The sequence below is a fragment of the Solanum verrucosum genome, unplaced genomic scaffold (genome assembly GCF_900185275.1).
Source record: "Solanum verrucosum unplaced genomic scaffold, falcon-dt-bn FXZP01000009.1, whole genome shotgun sequence".
In the NCBI taxonomy this organism is placed as follows: Eukaryota; Viridiplantae; Streptophyta; class Magnoliopsida; order Solanales; family Solanaceae; genus Solanum; species Solanum verrucosum.
Window position 1 is genome coordinate 4600983 of NW_026020231.1, and position 22320 is coordinate 4623302.

General features: G+C 35.1%; 5 protein-coding genes and 1 non-coding gene across 6 annotated transcripts; 4 read left to right on the plus strand and 2 right to left on the minus strand.

Annotated features, from left to right (window-relative positions):
• Positions 1-113: 113 nt before the first annotated feature.
• On the plus strand, positions 114-1521 carry LOC125832702 (peptidyl-prolyl cis-trans isomerase FKBP17-2, chloroplastic). Its single transcript, XM_049511916.1, has 3 exons — positions 114-529; positions 627-671; positions 964-1521. Exons 1-3 carry the CDS (start codon positions 156-158, stop codon positions 1325-1327), a joined length of 783 nt encoding a protein of 260 aa, XP_049367873.1. The 5' UTR covers positions 114-155; the 3' UTR covers positions 1328-1521.
• A 527-nt stretch (positions 1522-2048) lies between these two features.
• On the plus strand, positions 2049-3630 carry LOC125832341 (uncharacterized). Its single transcript, XM_049511483.1, has 2 exons — positions 2049-2424; positions 2847-3630. The coding sequence occupies exons 1-2, from the start codon at positions 2232-2234 to the stop codon at positions 3032-3034; spliced, it is 381 nt and encodes a 126-aa protein (XP_049367440.1). The 5' UTR covers positions 2049-2231; the 3' UTR covers positions 3035-3630.
• A 720-nt stretch (positions 3631-4350) lies between these two features.
• On the plus strand, positions 4351-8083 carry LOC125832340 (uncharacterized). The gene is made up of 4 exons (XM_049511482.1): positions 4351-4653; positions 5154-5552; positions 6798-7209; positions 7414-8083. The coding sequence occupies exons 1-4, from the start codon at positions 4371-4373 to the stop codon at positions 7613-7615; spliced, it is 1296 nt and encodes a 431-aa protein (XP_049367439.1). The 5' UTR covers positions 4351-4370; the 3' UTR covers positions 7616-8083.
• A 575-nt stretch (positions 8084-8658) lies between these two features.
• Positions 8659-8739, minus strand: TRNAL-CAG (transfer RNA leucine (anticodon CAG)). The gene has a single exon. It is a non-coding gene; the product is annotated as a tRNA-Leu (tRNA).
• Positions 8740-11136: 2397 nt separating this feature from the next.
• Positions 11137-12533, minus strand: LOC125832435 (reticulon-like protein B9). The gene is made up of 5 exons (XM_049511587.1): positions 12417-12533; positions 12051-12231; positions 11650-11791; positions 11486-11555; positions 11137-11386 (listed from the first exon to the last, which is right to left on the minus strand). The coding sequence occupies exons 1-5, from the start codon at positions 12514-12516 to the stop codon at positions 11217-11219; spliced, it is 663 nt and encodes a 220-aa protein (XP_049367544.1). The 5' UTR covers positions 12517-12533; the 3' UTR covers positions 11137-11216.
• A 2601-nt stretch (positions 12534-15134) lies between these two features.
• Positions 15135-21091, plus strand: LOC125832550 (L-Ala-D/L-amino acid epimerase). The gene is made up of 7 exons (XM_049511727.1): positions 15135-15765; positions 17707-17817; positions 18053-18269; positions 18495-18828; positions 19694-19755; positions 19880-19952; positions 20794-21091. Coding segments are annotated over exons 1-7 (1305 nt in total). The 5' UTR covers positions 15135-15258; the 3' UTR covers positions 20795-21091.
• The last annotated feature ends 1229 nt before the right edge of the window (positions 21092-22320 follow it).

The following is a 22320-nucleotide window of genomic DNA, read 5'->3' on the forward strand; positions in this document are numbered from 1 at the left end:
AGTCAATTGTTGATTTAGTTTTTAGTTGAAATAGCATGCCTGGAGAAAACTGACTCATGTAAAGATAAGGTAGGGACCATTTACTACAACTGTATACAGTTGAGTCACTACAAATATCTGCTACTCTCTCATATGCTCATTTCATATCCAAAAACATGGCCACTCTCTTTGGATCCACACATTCTCTGTCTCACCCAATTACCAGAACTAACTTTTCTTCATCCTCCCAAACTCCTCCTCCTTCTCAGCCACCAAATCAAAATCCACAACCACAAACTCCGCCACCATCTCAGCCACTGAGTGCAACTGCTGCAGAGCCTCCATCACCTGTTAACGTGCAGCAGCAAAAGCCTAGTAAATCTGCCCGCCTATCAACCTCCGCGGATTCCACTGATTGGATTGCCTCCTCCTTAACTAGGAGATTTGGCCTTGGTGCTGGACTTGCTTGGGCTGGTTTCCTTGCTTTTGGTGTTGTTTCTGAGCAAATCAAAACTCGCCTTGAAGTGTCTCAACAAGAAACAAATACAAGGTATTTCCATATTCTATTTGTTTCATGTGTTTTCTTCTCTGTATAATCATCAAAATTGTATCCAGGAAATATTAACTATTCTTTACTTAACTGTCAGGGTTGTTGAGAAAGAAGAAGAAGTGGTCTTGCCCAATGGGATAAGGTACAGTCTCTACTATGCTAATCGAACTTTTATCCACTATAACAGTAAAGTCGTAAAATTATCTTCTCACTTTAAAATAACTGAATTTTACCTACTATAGAAGCCATGTACTCACTATAGAAGTAAAATCACTAAACTTTACCTCCTTTAACGACAAAACTTACTCATCAAGGTGACATTACAGTAACATGATAAAGTTCAGTTACTTTTTAACGTGATAACAAAACAAAAAGTTCTGTAACTTAACTATTATAGTGTCCATACGTGAAATTAACCCATATTCGTCTAACAGGTATTATGAACTGAAAATTGGTGGCGGTGCAACGCCAAGGCCAGGGGACTTAGTTGTGATAGATGTGAAGGGAAGCATACAAGGCAGTGGACAAGTTTTTGTGGATACATTTGGTGGTGATGGAAGGAAGAAGAGGCCACTGGCATTAGTAATGGGATCAAGGCCTTATAGTAAAGGAATTTGTGAAGGTATAGAAACTGTTCTAAAAAGTATGAAGGCAGGTGGAAAAAGAAGAGTGATAATTACTCCAAATTTGGGATTTGGAGAAGAAGGAGCAGATTTAGGAACAGGGCTGCAAATTCCTCCATCTGCTACTCTTGAGTATGTTATTGAAGTTGAAAAAGTTTCTATTGCACCTGCTTGATTGAAGGTATACAAATTGGAATATCAAATGGTATAACTTCAAGTGTTTGCTACTAAAAGGAAAAGGCAAAATAGCTAATTATGTATTGTTCTTTAGTTGGCAAGAAAGATGTGTGAAAGTTGATTGCAACATATTGAGGAGGGGCATTCTCTCTTTCTACATTAAGAAGGAGATTAACCATTCTTGCAATTGGTGCTTTCATAATTTATTGATATGATTAATTTGAATTTTCCGCTGTGCAAGACCATTGAGAAGTACGTTCCTATCACATTCTCAAAGATCTAGATATAATTTTTGACCAACTAAACACGATAGGTAGAACAAATTAGTATCCATTGGCCATAACTTGTGAACAATTGAGCAATAAATACATTTTTTACTTGTGATGATGAACCTAGCCAATTGAGCATGTTTTCTTAAGCTGGGGCCATTTCTTACAAAAATATCAAACGAGACCAAATATTCAAGACCACCCTTTACAAAGGTCATTCTTGTAAATCACCAAACTCCCATCTTATGATGTGTTGCTATAGATCTAACTGAACGATTTGCCTTTATAATGAAAATCTTTAATTTTTGCCCTTCAAATGGATTGATCTTTAATTTTTATCTCTAGAAATTTAACTTGTGCTTTAGTGGGACATAAGTTATTTAAGAACAGACATAAATTTTAAGATATTATGATGCAAAAAAGTTATTTATCGGATAAAAATTAAAAATCAGTACAAAATAAAACCCGTTGCAATATAATTGGGCTTTGATCCACCCGGCCCTTCTATGAGCTCCATTCAATTTGGGGTACAACCCGTAAAAGAAGAAAGAACAGAAATGTTGAACTGGTAAGGAAATTCATAGAAGCTCAAGAACAAAAACCCTCCTTAAACCTAACGCGAAGATAATCGATATGAATCGATCTCTTGCAAGAAGTGTTTATCTCTGTTCCCGCAGTTTGTTAATGCCGAATCCTTATCCTGCTACCTCTTCATTTTGGCCCAGCTGTAGGCGTTTCACATCCAAAAGCTCTAATCAACCTCCTGCTGATGCCCCTGATAGCAACAACAATAACCTTCAAGAAGAAGACGATATCAGCAATAAAGGTGCGATTCTTACAAAAATCTATCTTCATTAGTTGTATTAGATCCGCAAATAAGCAGTTATATGTTAGCTTGTTTCAATTGCTGAAAATTTTGATTTTGAGCACTCAATAATCGGGGAAACTTCGCTGTATTTCTTCCTCCTTTTGCGGGTAAATTTGAGTTTACTAACCCTATGATTTACTGATTCTGGAGAAAGATCTCTAATTTATACCAATATAACTTTCAGTTTCAGTAGAAATTAATTACCTAGTATTTTAGCTCTATGATTTTATCCATCTCTAAATACTGTATTCGAGACTAAATTTCATTGCAATTGAGATAAACTTGGAGAATTTTTTACTTTAGTAAGTTTCGGATATAGGATTGAAACAGGGATTGATTTCATATTCAAATTTGGAGTTGATTTCTTGTTCCTATTACAGCGCTGAAAAAGCAGATAGATAAGTTTTTTGAAGGAGATGAAGAAGCATTCCCATCAATATTTGAAGCCATATTGAAAAGAAAATTGGCTGGAAAAAGTGAAGAATCTGATAAGGAATTGATGAATGAACTTCAGGCTCAACCTCGTCGACAGAATGATGCTGCCAATAGAGAGTCTGACTCCGATTGAGTTGAATTACGACAAGTCTACCTATATGAGTATTGTTGATTATACATTGATGAGAATACAAGATCGTGGATCCATAATTGTCATGGAGTGAGTTGTTAAGAGGATTAAACGTTTATGTATTCATCATTCCTCACTGTAATTTTATATTTCAATAGCTAGCAGATTCATTTTGGATCAGCAGAAAGAATTTCTATCTGAACAACTTGTGAAGTTGGAAGCATAGGTGGTGTCCAATCAACAACATACCCATTGTAATCCCACAAGTGGGGTCTGGTGAAGGCGTCTAATCAATCAATGAAGTGGAAATAACTGTGGGATACCAGGATTTGAATCCCAGTAGAAATAGAAGAACGCCTTTTTTTCTCTTTTCGTCTGGCTAAGTTGTAGTGAGCAAAATTATGTTTGTTTGAAGTTTGGATGATTTAAACACTATGTCCTATAGCCTCTAGAAGATGTATTTGTGACCCATGGATGACATGTTTTCTGAGTAAATTTCATTATTCCCTTAACCTTCCAGTGTAGGAAAATAATACCTTCCTCGCCTTTTAATGTTGAACACTTTGTAATATCAATTCTTTGTACCTTACCTATGCATTCTTCTGTGTCAAGAATGATCCAATTGAATCAATTCTGAGGCTGATATGTCCGCCTCCCCCACCATCTTCACCGTGTTATTGGAAGTAACCCACCTGCTGGTTGGCTAATGCTATGTTGTGGCTGCACTATTTCAAGTTTGCGGTAATTTTTAAGGGTTGGTCGAGGCTGCTTTGTTAAAGATCTTTCAAGCCATCTTTCTGGTTGTTTGGATGCCTATAATGATGCTAAAGCTTTCTTTAGTTATGATTCATGAAGCTCTTTCATGGGCTTAAATATTGTTAAGGGGATGGTTGAATTCAATTATCAAGAGGTGCTCAGAACAACTGATTAGGAAAAACCATTACAGAAACAAAATCATTTGTGTACAAATAGTTCAAGCAGATAACTTGCAATCAACTTAATCAAACACCGACAATTTAATCAAACAAGAGGTGTCATAATGCATCGGTGAACTTCTCTTTTTACGATAAACTTTTTTTCTTTTTTATAAATAGAAATCAATTCAATTCACTTTTATACGTAGAAGTTCACATTTGAATAATATACTTGTATTTACCAGTACTAATATTTAAAATCTTTTCTATTTTCCTATTTTTTCTTTTACCTTTTAGCAAAGTATGTGGTTAAAAAAACACAAATATTTTTGTCGTTCCAATGTTGAAGTTGCCTGTATCTAATAACTGAGAAAACAAACCCTGAAAAGCAAAACTGTAACAGAGAGACGCTAAAACCCTAAACCATGAGACGAGCTCTTTCTCTGTGCTCCCGCAATTTCCATCTCTCTCAAAACTTCAAATCAAATCCGAATTATTTCAACAATAGCAGCAGTAAAATCATTCATCGCCCAGTTGTTCCGTCAAAGATTAGATTCTTCTCTTCATCAGAAAATGATTCTTCATCGAATCAGAACACCCCTGAACCAAGCCCTCAGCTGGAGACTAGCTTGAATGAATCCACCGAAAAAGAGGTCTCCCTCAATGTTGAAGAGGTCTCCCTCAATGTTGAAGATGTCAACAATAAAGGTAAGTACTTGGCGATCTGCAATGAGTTTAGTGGCGATTATTTGTCGATTCTGAGAAAATTGGGTGGTGGGGTTAATTTAGTCTTTCGTTTTTCTCCCTGAAAATGTGTGGACAAAGTTAGGTGTAATGATTTTGCTGATTAATGAGAATATGTACTGGATCTCTCTTGCTATGATTGATGCGGATTGCTGACAATAGAATATTGGAGAAAATTTAAGTAGTAGAATTTTGGGTCTTATTTTACTGTCGTCTCTAGGTTTGTTGTTCCAACTAAAATGCCCTCAGAAAAAAAGATTTCTTTTTTTCAACTTTCTTGGTGCTCTGTCAATGGAAATCCCTTTATGACGCTTTCTTTGTGGTGTGTTAAACAATTTATCGTTTCTTTGGGGATTACACTGATAGAAGATGGTAGTGAATTAAGATCAGGGATGGTACATTTTATATTTGAATGGGTTTCTTGGTTCCATATTGGGCTATCTCATTTGTTATATCTACTGTAGAGTTGAAGCTGCGGATTGAGGAGTATTTCAACAAAGGCAACGAGGAGGCGCTTCCGTCAATTCTTGAAGCAATTTTAAAGAGGAAATTGACGGGAAAGCATGAACATACAGATGATGAGTTGTTGGAGGAGATGCAGATGAAACCCCTGGATGGTGTAAATGATGAAGAGTTTGAATCAGATTTCGAGGAAGGTCACAGCACTGATGAAGATATTGAGGATTTGTATGACGCAACAGATATTGTGAAAAGGAAAATGGTGACTGATAAGTTCTTCAACATGGATGACAGGAAGTGGGATGATATGATAAAAGAGGCTACTGAGCATGGGCATCTTAAGGATACAAGAGAGTGTGAGGAAATTTTACAGGAGATGCTTAGCTGGGATAAAATTTTACCTGGTACTACTTTTGTATGCTCTTCTGGCTTCTTAATTCTTTACTTCTTATCCCCATTAGTAGAACATGAATTCTTTTGCATCATGATGTTACTTTCGACAGGGCTTTAAGCTTATAAAAGGTCCAGCCCCTAGTATCTCTTTGAGTTTTATAATGAGCTTCTTGCAAGTGAAAAATTTAAATTGTCTGTTGAACTAGGAAAGGTACCTACGCGTAGCTCATAATCATCAGGTGGTCAGCTGTTTGGAAGGTAGCTGGTGCATATTTTTTTATCATTCCAAAATTTTACATCTGTTTCAAAAGAATTAATAAATTGTTGGACTTTTTGGAGCTTTAGCTTAAGGCCCTCCTTGCAGTAAATAATTCTTTTTGGCCTAGATTAGCTTCATTAGTTTTAGATTTTGACTGGCCTGTGAACTGAAACATCAACGGTGATGACTCTCATGCTATTTTCTGTCTTTTCCTGCAACACAATTGTAAAGATATGACACCTGGGCTTAACTCAACCCCAAAAGCTAGCTCATGAGGACTTCTTAACACTCCCCCGCTCGCCCAGACCTCAACTGGAGCGTGAACACTTCTAAATGGGGGACCAACATCGGGTGAACAACAAATTGGGATGGGCTTGGCTTTGATACCATGTAAAGATATGACACCTTAAATATAAGATAGGGATAATATCTGCCAATTAAAGTGGAAAGGTTTCAGCTTTAAAAGTTTTCCGAAGCATGCAGGTGAATAATGTTTATTCCAATTAACAATCAAAAGATAATATCTGTGATCTAGTTCAGCAATACTGCTGATAATGTCCGAACTTAAATGGGCACAGGGGTGTGATTTCCACAATATAATCTTTAGTTCGATAAATTCCATTTTCTATTCCTTCCCTGTTAGGTTTATAAAATTGTAGTGGTGGGAAAAAAGAAGGGTTGAACTTTCAAAGAAGTGTGGCAGGAGCAATAAAAAAGTTAGTTAGGGTTTCTTGATCGAGATAATTACATCTTACCTGGTAACAATATTTTTTCAACTCTTCAGTCAATTATAATTTCATCACTAGCTACTTTCTCTGATAACTTGTATGGAGTAGTTATAAGCTTTATTACATTTCAGTTTCACATAATGTTGTCTCTTTAGGACACTATTTAAACTTGTCTTTTACAGGATATTAGAGTCAGTTTCAGTGATATATTTGATGTCCCAATCTAATATTTGGATTCTTGACTCATCGGATATTTTATCTTTGACCAGATGAAATTAAGAAGAAGGTGGAAGTCAAGTTTGATGAGATAGGTGAAAGGGTTGAAAAAGGTGAGATTACCCCTGAAGAAGGCTATGCATTGTTCAAGGAGTTTGAAGATGGGGTGGTCGTGGAGTGCGCAAAACTGATGGAGAAGGATGCTCCACAGTTTGATGGGACTACTTTGCCAGATGACAAAAAGGATTTGGATGATCCACCAGGTGAAGGTCCAGTTCTCAGATGGCTAACAAGAGTGGTCTTTGCTCCTGGGGGTGATGCATGGCATCCAAAAAACAGGAAAGTCAAATTGGCTGTTACAGTGAAAGAGTTGGGTCTGTCGAAGCATCAATTTCGTCGCTTAAGAGAATTGGTCGGAAAACGCTACCATCCTGGGAGAGATGAGCTTACTATAACTAGTGAAAGGTAAGGTCCCATTTTGGGTGTATCTAAATTACTAGTATCTGATCTTTTTATGGGGTCACTTGTTTTGGCTTATCTTCCATCTGAGCTATTAATGCGTAACTATTGTTGAGATAATTAGTTGGAAGTATTTAACTGCTGCTTATTGATGATCTGGCATTTGAAGTTTGGGGAACTTACAATGAATAAATGTTTATTTTTACTCAGATTTGAACACCGCGAGGAGAATAGGAAGGACTGCCTGAGGACTCTATTTGCTCTTATTGAAGAGGCTGGAAAAGCTAACAAAATTGTAGAGGATGTTCGAACCTCGTATGTGAAGCAGAGACTCAAAGCAAATCCTGCATTCATGGAAAGGCTGCATGCAAAAACCATGAAATTGAAAGAATCTAGCTTGCTGCATGCATGACAATAAGCTGTTTGCAGCTGGCATTTTCTTGTAGAAGATAAACACAAGGTTATTGATGTGCCTTCTCATTGACATTTCAAAACATTTTTCAACATTCACAATTAGTACAGGTTTGCAAGGGGGCATTCTTACATGGTCTGGTGCAAAAGAGTTACCACTTACTTTTGGTGGCACTGCTATGTATTAGCTACCCTTGTTCTCAAAGCATATGAAGAAGATTAGGATGACAAGGGTCAAAGACGACAGGAAACCATGTCAAGAGATGACCGTTTTTACTTTAACTGCTGCTTCTCATCCATCCCCTGCTGAAAGAGGATGAAAATAACTGCTGTCTCTTCTTTGAGAGTAGTCAAATTACAAACTTTACCCTTTCAAGCTGCTTTTGCTATCTTAGTTCTAGTCCATTGTCTTAAAAGTCCTATAAGTTGTCTGCTAAGCAAGGTTGGTAGTGTGTGAACCGTGACACTTGTTTGGGATGTGATTTTTCTAGATGTTGTGCCCGGCTTTTTAGTTATTTTTATCCGTGTAACTTAATTTTCACTTGGGAATAATGGAATTCATAGCTGTATTGTAACTCATAAGTTCTAACGTGTGGAGGGAATCATCAAATATGTTTCCACTGAGTAACTGATTCTGAGAATTGTGGTGAGAAGGTATAGATAAACAATGTTAGCTAGGTTCAATCTGTTGACACGAGAAAGTAAAAAGGATGCACTAAAGAGAAAACAACACCCTTCGTTGGAACATTTTAAAGTTAAATACTATGCTCATCACTCCAGATATCGTTATGACTTTCTCAAGTCAAATGATTACAAGATAGAGCCATACAAAGTAGTAGCATTGATCCTCCTAGTTCTCATCTTTCTTCTTGTCCTTCCATCGGTGGCGTTGACATTCATAGAGAGTCTGAGCTAAACACGGTGAATTTTGTCCATAATTGAGCATTGATGGTTAAATCTATGCATAGAGAGTCTGAGCTAAACACAGTGAATTTTGTCCATAATTGAGCATTGATGGTTAAATCTGGAAAAATAAAAAGTTCTTGTCAAGAATGGGATTCGAACCCATGCCCTTTCGGACCAGTACCTGAAACTGGCGCCTTAGACCAACTCGGCCATCTTGACAATATACTATATATTTTCAATAAGTACATAATATAATACAGTCTGCATCCAATTTTATTTTGAATTTTACATTCTTGGTTGTCACTGGATGATTGGAGCTAAATATATACAAGTAAAATAACTCATAGTTGTGTAGGAACAGTATGAGCTCTATTGAGAATAACTTTATTTTTTTAATCAGCAAAAAATGGTATTCAATTCTTCTTGTACTCTTTAGTCTGAGTGTCTGACCTCAAACAAATGACAGCACTTCATTGATAAATTTGAGCTTAAAGAAATGAAGGGAAAAAAGTTAAGAGGACTGAAAGAAATAGTACTAAAGCTTGACCCACCACCAAAGAAGAAAAAAAAAAGTTTTAGACTACCAACTTTGGGGATTTCTCTATTACTTTCATCTTTAGCATGATTACTAGAGACTTGCTATGACAAAAAATACATTCAGGTTGAGGTACATTTAGAACGAGTTTTGTAGGTTCAAATGAAATTCATTTATTTTCCGATTGATCTAGAGGTATACATATGCTAAAAAAATTAAAACTCTGACTCCACCGACTATAAATTCTAAATTAGGTGATCATCACGCTCATTCTGAATCCAAGATTCTTAATCTCCTACACATTCAAGCACCACAACCTGCACCACAGCCTGCTGCACATACGGCGCCTTCGTAGGCACTTGATTCTGTTGCTGCTGATTTATCTCTTGGCATCCCTTGTGCACATGACAAGATTACAAACGTTACGGCGAAAATCGTAGCCAAAATTCCCATGAATGTTAGCAAAATATTAGTGCCAACATTTCCAAATCTTTCTCCATCAATCAAAACACTCAATTCCCTTGCCATTTTTTTTCCCTTTTTAATATGTTTCTTGTGTTATTCTTTTGTGGAGAAGTTATATATAGTTGTTGCAAAGGCCAAATTCACTACAAAGTCTTCTCTATAACTTTTCACAATCACAACTTTATTTATATGTTGTGGGTACACACAGCCACTATCAAGAGTTGGATTTTGAGTTTTCAGAATCCCACTCTTCTTTGTCCCTTTCTATGATGTGTGAGAATGAGTCCATTAGTATGACACCTCAATTCCAAATTAAATTTGAATTTTCATCTTTTAGTTCTCTCATTCTAGGTTCAGAATCACTGAGACTTGAAAAATTCAGATTTGCGCCTGAAAAAAACCCTTATGGTTACATCCCGAGTTCGAATCTGAAACCTTTAATTAAGAATAAAAAGGCATTTATCACCTACCCCAGATAGCCGCTATATGAATTTTCTCTTATGCACTATTTGGACCCTTTTCATTCAAGGACTGTTAAATTATACTATCCTTCAAATGAGAGGTTCTCCAAATCTAACACTAGTCCCTACCAAACTTAATGTAGTTTAATTATTATAATACTTAGATCTTAATTGCAACTAATTAGTATTGTTTATACGCTTTGCTTTTCATTGTCTTCTGTCCTTAGCTAAGTCCACTTGGCTTCATGCGATTTGAAGCCTTCCATAATGCATGTAAACAACAACAATAACAACGTACTCAATGTGATCCCACAAGTGAGGTTGGGAGAGGATGAACTATACGCAAACCTTACCCCATAATACGACCATATGAATGTATTGGAAATAACTTCTCTACCTTGTAGGGATAAAGTTTGCGTACATACTACCCTCCTCAGATCCACTTGTGAGATTACATTGGGTATGCATGTTGTTGCCAAGTTAATCATATAGTGAGTACATGATTTGTATCAAATTAAAATAATTAATTATATATTTTGCTAATACTCATCTTGGGTAGGTTGTAATAATTAGTGCGATCTAATCCTTAGATAGTGGAAATTCAAATTAGTGCAATAATTCAGTTATATTTTACTAAAAGAGAACATGCCTACAGAATTTGTCACAAGCTTCATTGTTGAGGTTGATTTAATAAGTAACATGGTGGTTTCCATAAAGGACACACAAACTATATATGTGGAAACATTAAAGTTCTCTTTTTCTATATTTCTCTCTTAGTGTTTATCAATTTAATTAATTTAGTCTTATACTAATCAATAAATTTTCTAAGGCCACCGTGTATGGTTCAAAATTCAATGAATAATGAGTATACTTTTCTATCTTTCTCCACTTAAGTTTTACATCATAACGACGTACTCCTAACTCACAACGTGCAACACACTATGCTCCTACTTTTTAATCTGTTCCTTCGCCAGAAATAGAATTCATCAATCGTCAGTGCTTCTGTCACTACTAAAGTCAAAATTCTTATCCATTAATTAGTTACAACTTTTTGTTCCTTTTTCCCATTGTTAACTTCACATTCTATCATTGAAATTTTGACTAGTTCTGCAAATACATTTTACAAGGTGTGCTATTGAATTACTGTACATTGATCAAATTGCAAATTACTAGTACATTATTTTGGATATCCAACAAAACAACATTAGTCCACTTCCATGTTTTGTGCTTCCAACTTATTTACCCTTTTTCTCTTTGGTTGGTCCTCTGGGAATTTTTCCTAGAAAATCTGCATTGAACTTCCTGTAAGTTTTTCTCATTTGTCTCTTCATTTTATATGCAACATAGTCGACTTCTTCCTCGTATCGCTCGTAAAGAAATGGGAGAGTTTCCACACACAACAAGCCTTGTGAACAATTACAGAGAAGTTTAATTAACATTAATGGATAAAAAAAAAAGACTTATGTTTCTAATAGAAGAATGAGAAATAGCTAAGTAAACTTACCAAAGAACAAAAGGTTCAAAGTGCTGATATAGTTTCCAATCACTGATAATAAATAGAGAGAAATGATGGCCTAAAACATGAAATTTAGCATTGATTTACTTATGTATTATAAATCTATTGAAATGAAGGACATGATTAAGTAAATTATTTGATTCATAATATACCAAAAAGAAGGATTTTGCATCATTTCCACATGCTACAAAGTGACATATGGAGAGGAAATTGTTGAACTTCTTGTGTAATATTGAAGCAACTTCAACAAATGAAGTATCTTGTAATATGTCTTTGGGAATGCTTGGAGGTGTCCTGCACATGTTATATGAATAATCAACAAATAATACATATATACAAAGGCGAATGTAGTATATAATCAAAAGGTTCAACTCAACTGAATCTAGTGTTTTCGAGAATAAACATACTAAATCAAGATCCTGAACTCATAATTTCAAAAGTGTAATGAGTTTAGTGCTAAGAACATAAAAGCTGAACTGATCAAATTTAAATCCTGAATCCGTCTCTGTGTGTATATATATTCATTCATAGGAATGGAAAATAAGAGGATTACCAGCCAAACATATCAGCACCAGCAGACCAGATGAAGACAATTAACATAGTGGTGATGGAAACATGACAAAGCAGAGTCACAAAGGTATAATCCACAACTTCAAAAAGAAACCATATTACTGCAACTGCGATAAGAATCGCGCCTGAAAATCTCTTGTCTCTCCATAACAATATGTCCGCAACTGCAAATTAATTAACCCAAAAAGTCATTTTTAAAAGATAAAAAAGTGAAATCCAGCATTTGAAATGTTATAACAACTTTTCTATTACTACTCATATTAGCAGTAGAGGCAGATTCATGATTTAAAGTTTATCATTTCCTGTAACGAACTCAAGTCAAATATACGTACAAAATTGAAATTGATACCTTTTCCTCCTCCTAAAACAGAATGAATAGGCCTTTGGCGGCCTAAGAGTTTTGATGTAGGTGCAAAATCATTATCAGAATCAGATGAATAAGTTGCCATGATTATGAAATTCTGATAAACGTCTCTCCGTACGTAAATCGATTCTTAGCTAATAAGTTTAAATAAGTCAATTTTGGTACTAAGCTTCGTAGCCAAGAAAGTAGAAAAAAAGGGGAAGAAAAGAATTTCTTGAGCATAGAGTTTGCATCTGTTTAACTTTGTATTGCACCTACTGTTAGTGCCCTGCATCTTCTATGCTTTTCGTTTGACAAACTTTTAGCATCTCATCTTAGACTTTTTTGAAAGCATTATGTACATTACATGTGGCTACAAAAGGCTAACAATATGAGTTTCTCACTTAAAATTGCATGTGGCCATGGCTAGATCAAATTGAGAATGAAGGTATCACCTCGACTTTATCTGAGTATCACGAAAGTCACCAAATTATTTTATGTAACTAATTAAAGGTCACTGCCCAAGTATTATAAAAAGTCATTAGGAGGAAAAAAGAGTTACGTTTTATATGATACTTAGGCAAAATTGAATGAAAAATATTTTTTGTCACAAAAATAATAATTTAGTAATTCATTTGTAACACTTGAGCAAAATTGTGTGATTTTAACATGCGTTAAGCATGCCTTAGACAAATATTAAGAAATTGATTTCCTTAGTTTCAAATATTCTACCAATTCTGTTTGAATGAGCTTAGAATTTATAAGTCATAAGTTATAATTTTTAATTTATAACTTTTGGTTCATTTGATTTTGGCTAAAATATAAGTTCTTTAAATATTTATTTTATTTTAATAAAACTCTACCAAACTACTTTAATTTTAAACTGTCAATTCAAACCGACTCTTTTAACCTACAAAATAGTCTAGTTGCATTAAAAAAAAACTGTTGCTTTTGTTGGCCAATTTGAAGCTGCATGTGTCTTGCTAGATTCATGTTGTGTTAAAAAGAGTGCATACACTAATAAAGACAACATTTTGCAAAAAGGTTTTTGAGAATTTAATAATTTTTCTTTAGACTTAGTGTTATATATTAAGAAATCTATTAAAAATTATTATTATTCTATATTAATTTAAATAACTATATTCACTCATTAAATTTTGAATCTGCCTCCGCATTATGTCATTGATGTTTGGAGTATCAAAAAATCGATTTTTTTTTCAAGCAAGACAAGAACTTAGCTTAAGAAGAAGGCATTAGTGGAATCACCCTTTGGAGATCAAATAGGGATATTAACTGTAGAATCAATGGGGAAATAACCCTAGGAAATATCCAAGAGACATCTTATAATATAAAGTTTTAATTAATGTTAAGTATCATGTTGGACCACTCTCACGAGGCCCTATGTGTTTTAAATTCGTAGAAAAATATTACTAATTAGGTGTTAAGGATGTTAAACATGCTAGCTGTCATGTTTAATTAAAAATAGACTCCTCATTTACTTGGTTGTGAATTGTGATTGGATCTTAGCTAGGTACATTGATGTGAGATTATATACAGTGTGATATTTCTTAATCAATCATATTTTGGAAAATTTACTTATTCGACTAAGTTCAACTCACTTAGTAAAATCACTAAAACACCAATAACATGTTTTTGATTGTAATAATCTATTCTTTAAATTTCAACTTTTCGTTGAAAATGAATGAACCTCAATTTATCTAATACCATCATCACACTCCAAAATCTAATAATTTGATTTTGAATATAGAAAATGGTTAAAAAAGAAGTTCCTAGCTTTTACGTATTAAAAATTGTTCAAATTTGTTCTCATTTCACTTATTATACCCTAATTATTTTTTACTTAAATTTCAAACTAAAAATGTCTCTTTCAGCTTCAACAATTCTTAACAAATGAATTTGAATGAATCGGATTATTTGTTGGTTGATTTAATATATCTATATTGGCTAATAAATCAATACCACTTATTTAATTAAAATTCCACTTAGATTATCTTGTAATTTCGTTAAAAGGGAAAGACATTTTTAACTATAATGGGCAATTGAAGTCCAATAAGTAGGAGGGGTATTTTTAATCCGAAAATCAACATCAAGTATAATTATGAAAGATCAATTCTAAATCATTTTCAATACGTTAACAATTTTTTTTTTCCATCTTTATCCGTTCTTAATATTATAATAACTTAAGATATACTAGTAAAGAAAGACTTCAATTTTAATGCAAGAGGGGAAGTTACAAAGAAAACTTTAAGCTCATATTATTTATGAATTTGAAAATATAAATTAAACTTTGTGAAATCAATTTTTCTTCCTATTATTTCTCAATAGTTCAATAATAGAGCAGTCATTATTAATCGTAAGTTTGAATCTTATTTTGAAAAATTCAATAATTTTAAATTATTTAATTCAAAATAAAAATAGTTCTATCTTTCTTTTTGATTTCTCTTGGATAACTCACATCAACATCTGATTCTTTTGAATTCACACCTCAAACAATTTTTCTACCTACAATAATGATAAAATCGGCATACACTATACAATCGATAGAAATGTTGTTTAGTATTCTATTGTATCGTCCACCAATCCTTCTATTCCAATATAACAAAACAAAGTACATACGACAAAAGCTTTCCAAAATTCTCCCACATGACTATCGTTTTTTTTTCAAATAAAATAAACCTATCAGTCTTTCAATCACAGTGTCAGCAGAGGACAACTATAAGAACAAAGTTGGTCGATAATCACTATGACATTTTTTGAAATCTTCCCTTTTCTGTCCAAACGCCAATCAGTGAAGCTCAAATTCACTATTTACTGTAATTCATAAAAGATGGATCGTATTGGGCTTACTCAAAACTACCAATCTCACTGTTTCCTTCATTCTACTACTTCTTTACACACCCAATTGTCTAAAGTTTCTAACTTTACCCCCAATTTCAAGAACCCCAAAGTCGTTACAGCCTGCATGGCGGCAGCGACGCCGGCGGTGGCACCTACAGCGACAAGCTTTGGGTTCAAGAATTTGATGGAAACAGTGACAATTGATGTTCATAAAGCGGAAGGGAGGCCACTGAATGTGCCACTGATTGCTCCTTTTACTATTGCATCATCAAGATTGGACAAAGTGGAAAACGTAGCTATAAGGATTGAGTTGAGTAATGGCTGTGTTGGGTGGGGTGAAGCCCCAATTCTTCCATTTGTGACTGCAGAGGATCAAACCACTGCCTTAGCAAAAGCGGCTGAAGCCTGTGAGTTCTTGAAGCAGAGCCGTGAAATGACTTTAAATCTCGCATTAACAAAAATTGGCGACGTGCTTCCTGGCCATGATTTTGCTTCTGTGAGTTATGCCAGTAATATCTTTTGCTTTGTCATTATGGATTCTGTAATAGAAACTCTTTTTTTCTTTTATATTTACCGTTTAACTCTGTTTTGTGTCAGTTGTGATATTGATAGTGTTTGATTTTGACAAGAGGGGTCGCTCAAATGGTAAACACCCAACACCTCCTCCAATTCTAAGTTTGGGGGTTCGGGTCACCAAGCGAGCAAAAAGGTAGGAGCTCCTGGAGAGAGGGGTAAAAAAGAAAAAGACAATAGTGTTTGATTTCTTCTTGGTTTGGCTTTGGTCCGTTTGGGTCTGTGGACTGTGGTCCTCTTTTCTTGTTGAACCTAGTAGGGTACTAATTCGCTTTCCATCTGTTGTATGTTCTATGCAAACTGAAGTTGTTTTAACTGAAAATTTTAGACCTTTTTTTTTTTTTTTGGCTAAACACTTGGATAACACTCAAACTTGGCCTCCTCCAACTTTGGAGTGCACATCTAGACACCTCAATTCGGTCCCACTGATCTTGTGGACACTCCACGTTGATGTGACCCATGAATTTTGGTGGTGTGTAGATGTTCATTTTGTAAGTTGGACCAGGGGCAAATTTACATGTAAAATATGGGGCATGTGAACCCATGGTCTCCCCGTAAAACTAATTATTTTATGTAAATATTTTGTAAAATTGGTCTATTATTATCTGTTGGCGCCCCTGCTACAGGAAGGTTAAATGGTGTAGTTGGTTGAATGTTGAGTTATTTACCTTGAGGACTAGGGATCAACTCTCACTTCCTTCTTTTTTTTAGTGGTGCACTCATATTGTAGAAATCCTAGATTCGCCTTTGAGTTGGAGTGTTCAATTGACGTAGTGGATAGGAGTTTAGGTGTCTAGATGTGCACTTCCACTATTGGAGTGTTGATTGGAAATTGAGGCCAAGTTTCAGTGTCTATCTATGTTTTATGCTTTTTTTTTTCCTCTGACAGAGACATTTCTTTAACCTTGATGTTAGTTTGTTGTCTTAAGAAGAATTATGGACTTCTTTTGGCTTCATCATTTTAAGTGTCTCATGGAATTGATTCCTAGGATTGGAACTCAAAGGTCAACATAACATTGGGTGCTATAGGCTTATCTGTTTATGATATTCTCTCTAGGTCTTAGTGAGAGATAAAATTGCTGATAATGGAGTTATTTACTGGAGTACCTTTTTTTAATACGATGGTTATTGAGTGGATTACTACCTTTGTTAGTGTAACAATTCAATGGACCTTTTGTCCAGCTTATCTACATTGGCACATGGCGTCAGAGTTTAGAGGCTAGGATATGGAAGGAATAGAATTCTGACTAGGTGAAACTGGAAAAAGAAAGTGACTTGGGAGACAATTATCGCTTTGAAGGGAATGCATAACTTGCATGTGTGTTTCTTCCAAGCCTGAGAATTTTATTTATGGACGTTGTTTAACTAATTTTAATGTTACTAGTTTGCATGTTTGGCCTTTCTATATTGACCTATATAGTTTCTGGGATGGACCCTAGATTGTGATACATGTACCAGACTCATTCATCCTTCTTATTAAGTCTCTTTATCTATATGATGATAACTTCTCTGTTTTGTTGCACACTCAATTGTCCTTCTCGCGTGGTTCTTCTGACTTACCTTCAGTCAGCATCTCTTTTTAGTTTTCGGTAATGTCATGTGCAGAAATCCTTTCTGTGAAGCTAAACTAGTAATCCTTTCTTATGGTGATGGATCTTTTTTAATACATTGGACGAAACACGTACTTGTGTGTTTACAGTAGTCCTGCTGCTGCCTCCAGCTTGGACACTACATTATTCACAGGAATTGACAAGCTACCTTGAGCCCTTATATACTTTAACTATGTTTTTTCTTATCTTTCAAATTCATCTTTGTAGAACTGAAAACTTGTGTGGTACTGATTCAAATTTTAACTTTATTGAAGGTCAGGGCAGGAGTTGAGATGGCACTGATTGATGCAGCGGCGAACAGCATTGGAATACCTCTGTGGAGACTATTTGGTGGAGTGTCTAATGCAATATCTACTGACATTACAGTTGAGGCTTTCTTTCTTATTCTACTTTAGTTGGCAATACACAATAATTTCTGCCTCTGTTAGTTTCCTAGGACTTGCGCCTGAATCATTGCTCTCAAGTTACAACAATGCCATCAAACATCTCCTAAGTAGAAACCATATTTAACAAGATATTCTTACTTGAGAAAATTAGAGTAGAAAATTAAGAACTGTCGTAGACGTGTTTAAATAGATCTCAGTGACCATCTTATTGTAGATTCCGATAGTTTCACCCATGGAAGCTTCTGAACTGGCTTCAAAGTATCGTAAACAAGGTTTCAAGACTTTAAAGCTTAAGGTGGGCAAGAATTTGAACGGAGACATTGAAGTGCTTCAATCCATACGTGCAGCACATCCTGATTGCTTGTTTATCTTAGATGCTAATGAAGGTTACATGGCAAATGAAGCTATTAAAGTCCTGGAAAAGTTGCATGGTAAAATATTTTCTTTTTTAAGTTATAATCTAGATCTAATGTTCGCCTATCTGTATGGACAGAGGAATGACAAAGAATCTCTGAATCTCTGAATCTGAGTTCTCTGAACTTCCCTCTCATATACTAGACATATCTCTATGATAAATGATTAGATTTTTTTCAGTTGCCCGGATACATCATTATCTGCTCGAAAGAGAAAATCACAAATCTCTATTTTCCTGTCAGAAATGGATGTGACTCCGGTGCTATTTGAACAACCTGTTCATAGAGATGATTGGGAAGGTCTTGGTCATGTCAGTCAGATTGCAAAGGACAAATATGGGGTATCTGTTGCTGCCGATGAAAGCTGTCGAAGTTTGGTTGATGCTCAAAAGATAGTGCAAGAAAGTCTTGCTGATGTCATTAACATTAAGCTTGCCAAAGTTGGGGTGCTTGGGGCTCTGGAAATTATTGACTTGGTGAGGTCCTCAGGTTTAAATCTGATGATTGGTGGTATGGTTGAAACCAGGCTTGCCATGGGCTTTGCTGGTCATCTAGCCGCTGGCCTTGGATGTTTCAAGTAAGTTTCTATTGCAAGTTCTCTGGAAAAAACAACCTGCTTTGATGCAAACTCATAACATATCATCATTGCTGGGAAACACACTCGCATAAATATGAAATATAGTTGGACTTATAAACTATCACCATACTGGCAATTCAGCTGATTTTCTAGTTGGCAGTCAAGCATATGATACTTTGGTGGTCAAAAATGTTTGTTGCTGTCTCACTTTTTGATGTTATCCAGTATTCAATTCTTTGGATTCTGGTTTTCACAATCACCACTACTTGGAGACACTAGGAATTGGACAATCAATTGGGAGGTGTTCACTAGTAATGTAGAATAAATTCATTCTTCTTTCGGAAAACAAAATAAGAATAAGGTGAATCTTAATCTTGATTCAGTTTTATGCTTTGTTATAAGGGTCATGGAGAAGAGAAGGGTATATGATTGGTTTATTTTGCTTTGGTGAATTATTAATTCTTTGCGACATGTCAGTTGATACCAGTAGAAGAGAAGCGAATGTGATTTACCTCCTTTATCTGGTCAATTTTAGAGTGAGTAATAAAGCTGATTACTCTATTTTCCATCCCCCTTTTGAACTTTGCAAGTGATGATAATGACTCTGCACCTGTTATTTTACTTCCTCTCTCCCCACCTTCCCTGTATCACCCAACTCAACATTCAACATGGTATAAACCGAATCACCGGGTCAAACAAATAGAGATAGTACTATGACTGGATTAAAATTCTATGAAGTATTTTAATACTTCATTGAAGTTGACATCAGTATATCCATGTTTCGACAAATACTAAACATAATCATGGTTGTATTATCTATCCAATTTGATTGGTTCTCTAATTTATGTACCTAAATTCTCTGCAGATTCATTGACCTAGACACACCCCTTCTGTTGGCAGAAGATCCAGTTTTCGGGGGTTATGAAGGTACTTCTTTTGCCTTCCCTCAGACTTTCACCTATGACTCAAGTGGATCTTAGTATGTAGTGTTTTTTTTGCTTGTACTGAATTAATCTGATAAACTGAATTGCTCACTTCTTTATGTACCCAGCTTCTGGACCTGATTACAGCTTCTCAAATGCTAGAGGGCACGGTGGTTTTCTTCATTGGGAGAATATAGCATGGTAAGTTTGATTTTTGATATTAAATTCTGAGGTAACCATGTCTCATGTGCTCTAGCAACATTTAGCAAACATGATTATTAAAGTGATGTGCCAATCCTACATCTTTTATCTTATTACTGGTGTGTACTCTTGTGTGGATTGTCTGCAGAACGGCAGTTCATGCATATGAGAATAAAACTGAAGTTCGATGATATGTTTATACATCCCTGCATTTTATTTCAGTAACAGGAGATGTTGACCATCAAATACCCCAACCCCCTCTTTCTAAACCTCTCAGCTGTTATCTACCTATGTTACACAAACTTATTTATGGATACATATTCAATACGAGTGTCAGTTCATGTAGGACCCATAGTCCCATACCCATGTCACAACCATTTGACATGGGTACGCCAAGACAAGTAAAGGATCTATATAGTGTAGCTAGCTTTATATGTGGTGATCAAATTAGTTTGGAAGTATCATATTACTATTTGCATTAAGAATTGACCAAAACAAGTAATTTATTAAAGCTAAGTTCTTTTCCTTCATTATATGGAAGCATTTCATATCTTGTCAGTTTGAAATACGTTAGTCTAGTTTTCCTCGGCCAAAGAGCAATGAAGACTAAACGCTCGACTTAATTTACTTGCTTTTCCTGATTTGAACTCCTTGAGAATTTGTTTCAGTGACTATGGTTCATATTTTTCAACATGCTCTATCTAGCTTTGATTGCTCTAGATACCTGTGGTCAAAGTGACTTGATATTTGTGATTTGCTCTAAATCACATTGTTCTTGACAGAAAAAAACATGTTTGTATGAGATTACTCTATTTGCTCTAACATATGAAATTCTGTGCAGAGATTAGTAGCGGAGCTTGTTCAGTCTTCAGGATTGTCACTCACAACGGTCAACCCCATTAGTTCCTAATTATAGTTATGCATATGTACTCGTGAGTATTAGTCGTTGGTAAGTTTGAATGTTGATGTGCCAAAGAATTGGAACACAGTGCTAGAATATCCAATCTTTGGAGTAAACTAATATGTAAATGTCTTATTGTCTGTTGAAATTGATGTTAGTTGAGAACGTCTTGCTTGATCTTCTCTTTGACAATTTCAACAAATGCTGTTGAATCAATATGCCAGACTCTTGGTACTAATTTGTTAGTTATTGTTCTATCATCTAGCTTTGGACATAAAGCACACAATTCCAATGTAAAACTGATGGCTTATGAGCTCAAGATACTAATAGTGTGGAAACTGTATGTGTTGGGTTAGGCATACGTCATAGGCTCGAACTATGTTACAAGACAAAAGCCTGTTATTTAAGTACAAAAAAAGGTTGAGGGATGGACCATTATCCCTATAAACTTGAAGCCTTGTGGCCTCTAGAAGAACATGTCTCCATGTGTTAGATCTAGGTGCATTTGAAAGTAACAATATTTAGAGAATTTACTTTTCGTATTTAACCTATGATTCTGTCTCCACTATGAATAATTTATAGGTTAAAGCAGTTGTCTGGTCCTAATAGCAAACAGATGGACTTCATTAAAAAAAAAAAATGAAGATATGAATTACTATAATGTTGACAATTGGAGAACCCATCATGCCCATATTTGACCCAATGCAATCACTAATTTCGTGAAGTTAAGCAAACACATGGCTATACTAACAATAAAATCATATGGACACAAGAAATACTACAACTCGAATCGTCGAAATAAATAAAAGATGCGAAAATGATTACTATATTACTTCGTGTAAAAAATTATGGGTTGAGATGATCATATGAACTATAGATAAAAGGCTACATCCACCTCTAGATAGGCATTGCGCAACGCAGAATATCAATGGGACGTAATTAATTCGCATAAAATTTATAAAGGATTTTTGACATATGATTTATTTTATAGAATGGATAGTGGCATATATTTTTTATTAATGACATGATTAATGGCACCCTTTTTTTGTTTTTGGAAGAAGCATATACTTTTGATAGTGAACATGAGAGGGGGTTAGCAGATAATCATAATTAAACAAACAAATAGCAAGTGTGGATCAAGAATAATGATGAAAGCATATTGTGCACATTAAAGCATGAAAATAAAATGTAAAGTCACAAGCACCGAAAGCAAGTTGCATATGTGTTGTGTAGGGTCCGCTGGCGGAGCCAAAAATGTTCAAGAAGGGGTTCAAAATTCTGAAGAAGTAAACACACGAACTAGCCAAAGGGAGTTCGACATCTATTATATATATATATATAATTAAAGAGTATAGACTTGTTTGTCCATACATATTTTTTTTCTAACTATAGTGTCCAGACCAACTTTCACGCATCTCGACTAATTTCACGGGATACCTATCATCTCCCACAAACAACAAGTACCAT

Bases quoted from the DNA above. Each gene is read 5' to 3' on its own strand.
- LOC125832435 (XM_049511587.1), bottom strand. From the start codon at position 12,516: ATGGCAACTTATTCATCTGATTCTGATAATGATTTTGCACCTACATCA. The intron at 11,556-11,649 runs GTATATTATGAA...TTCATGTTTTAG, and splicing joins ATGCAAAATCCTTCTTTTTG to GCCATCATTTCTCTCTATTT. The intron at 11,387-11,485 runs GTAAGTTTACTT...ATTGTTCACAAG, and splicing joins TTTGAACCTTTTGTTCTTTG to GCTTGTTGTGTGTGGAAACT.
- LOC125832702 (XM_049511916.1), top strand. From the start codon at position 156: ATGGCCACTCTCTTTGGATCCACACATTCTCTGTCTCACCCAATTACC. The intron at 530-626 runs GTATTTCCATAT...CTTAACTGTCAG, and splicing joins CAACAAGAAACAAATACAAG to GGTTGTTGAGAAAGAAGAAG. The intron at 672-963 runs GTACAGTCTCTA...TTCGTCTAACAG, and splicing joins GTCTTGCCCAATGGGATAAG to GTATTATGAACTGAAAATTG.
- LOC125832341 (XM_049511483.1), top strand. From the start codon at position 2,232: ATGAATCGATCTCTTGCAAGAAGTGTTTATCTCTGTTCCCGCAGTTTG. The intron at 2,425-2,846 runs GTGCGATTCTTA...TTCCTATTACAG, and splicing joins AGACGATATCAGCAATAAAG to CGCTGAAAAAGCAGATAGAT.
- LOC125832550 (XM_049511727.1), top strand. From the start codon at position 15,259: ATGGATCGTATTGGGCTTACTCAAAACTACCAATCTCACTGTTTCCTT. The intron at 18,270-18,494 runs GTAAAATATTTT...TTTTCCTGTCAG, and splicing joins AGTCCTGGAAAAGTTGCATG to AAATGGATGTGACTCCGGTG. The intron at 18,829-19,693 runs GTAAGTTTCTAT...AATTCTCTGCAG, and splicing joins GCTGGCCTTGGATGTTTCAA to ATTCATTGACCTAGACACAC.
- LOC125832340 (XM_049511482.1), top strand. From the start codon at position 4,371: ATGAGACGAGCTCTTTCTCTGTGCTCCCGCAATTTCCATCTCTCTCAA. The intron at 4,654-5,153 runs GTAAGTACTTGG...TATCTACTGTAG, and splicing joins TGAAGATGTCAACAATAAAG to AGTTGAAGCTGCGGATTGAG. The intron at 5,553-6,797 runs GTACTACTTTTG...ATCTTTGACCAG, and splicing joins CTGGGATAAAATTTTACCTG to ATGAAATTAAGAAGAAGGTG.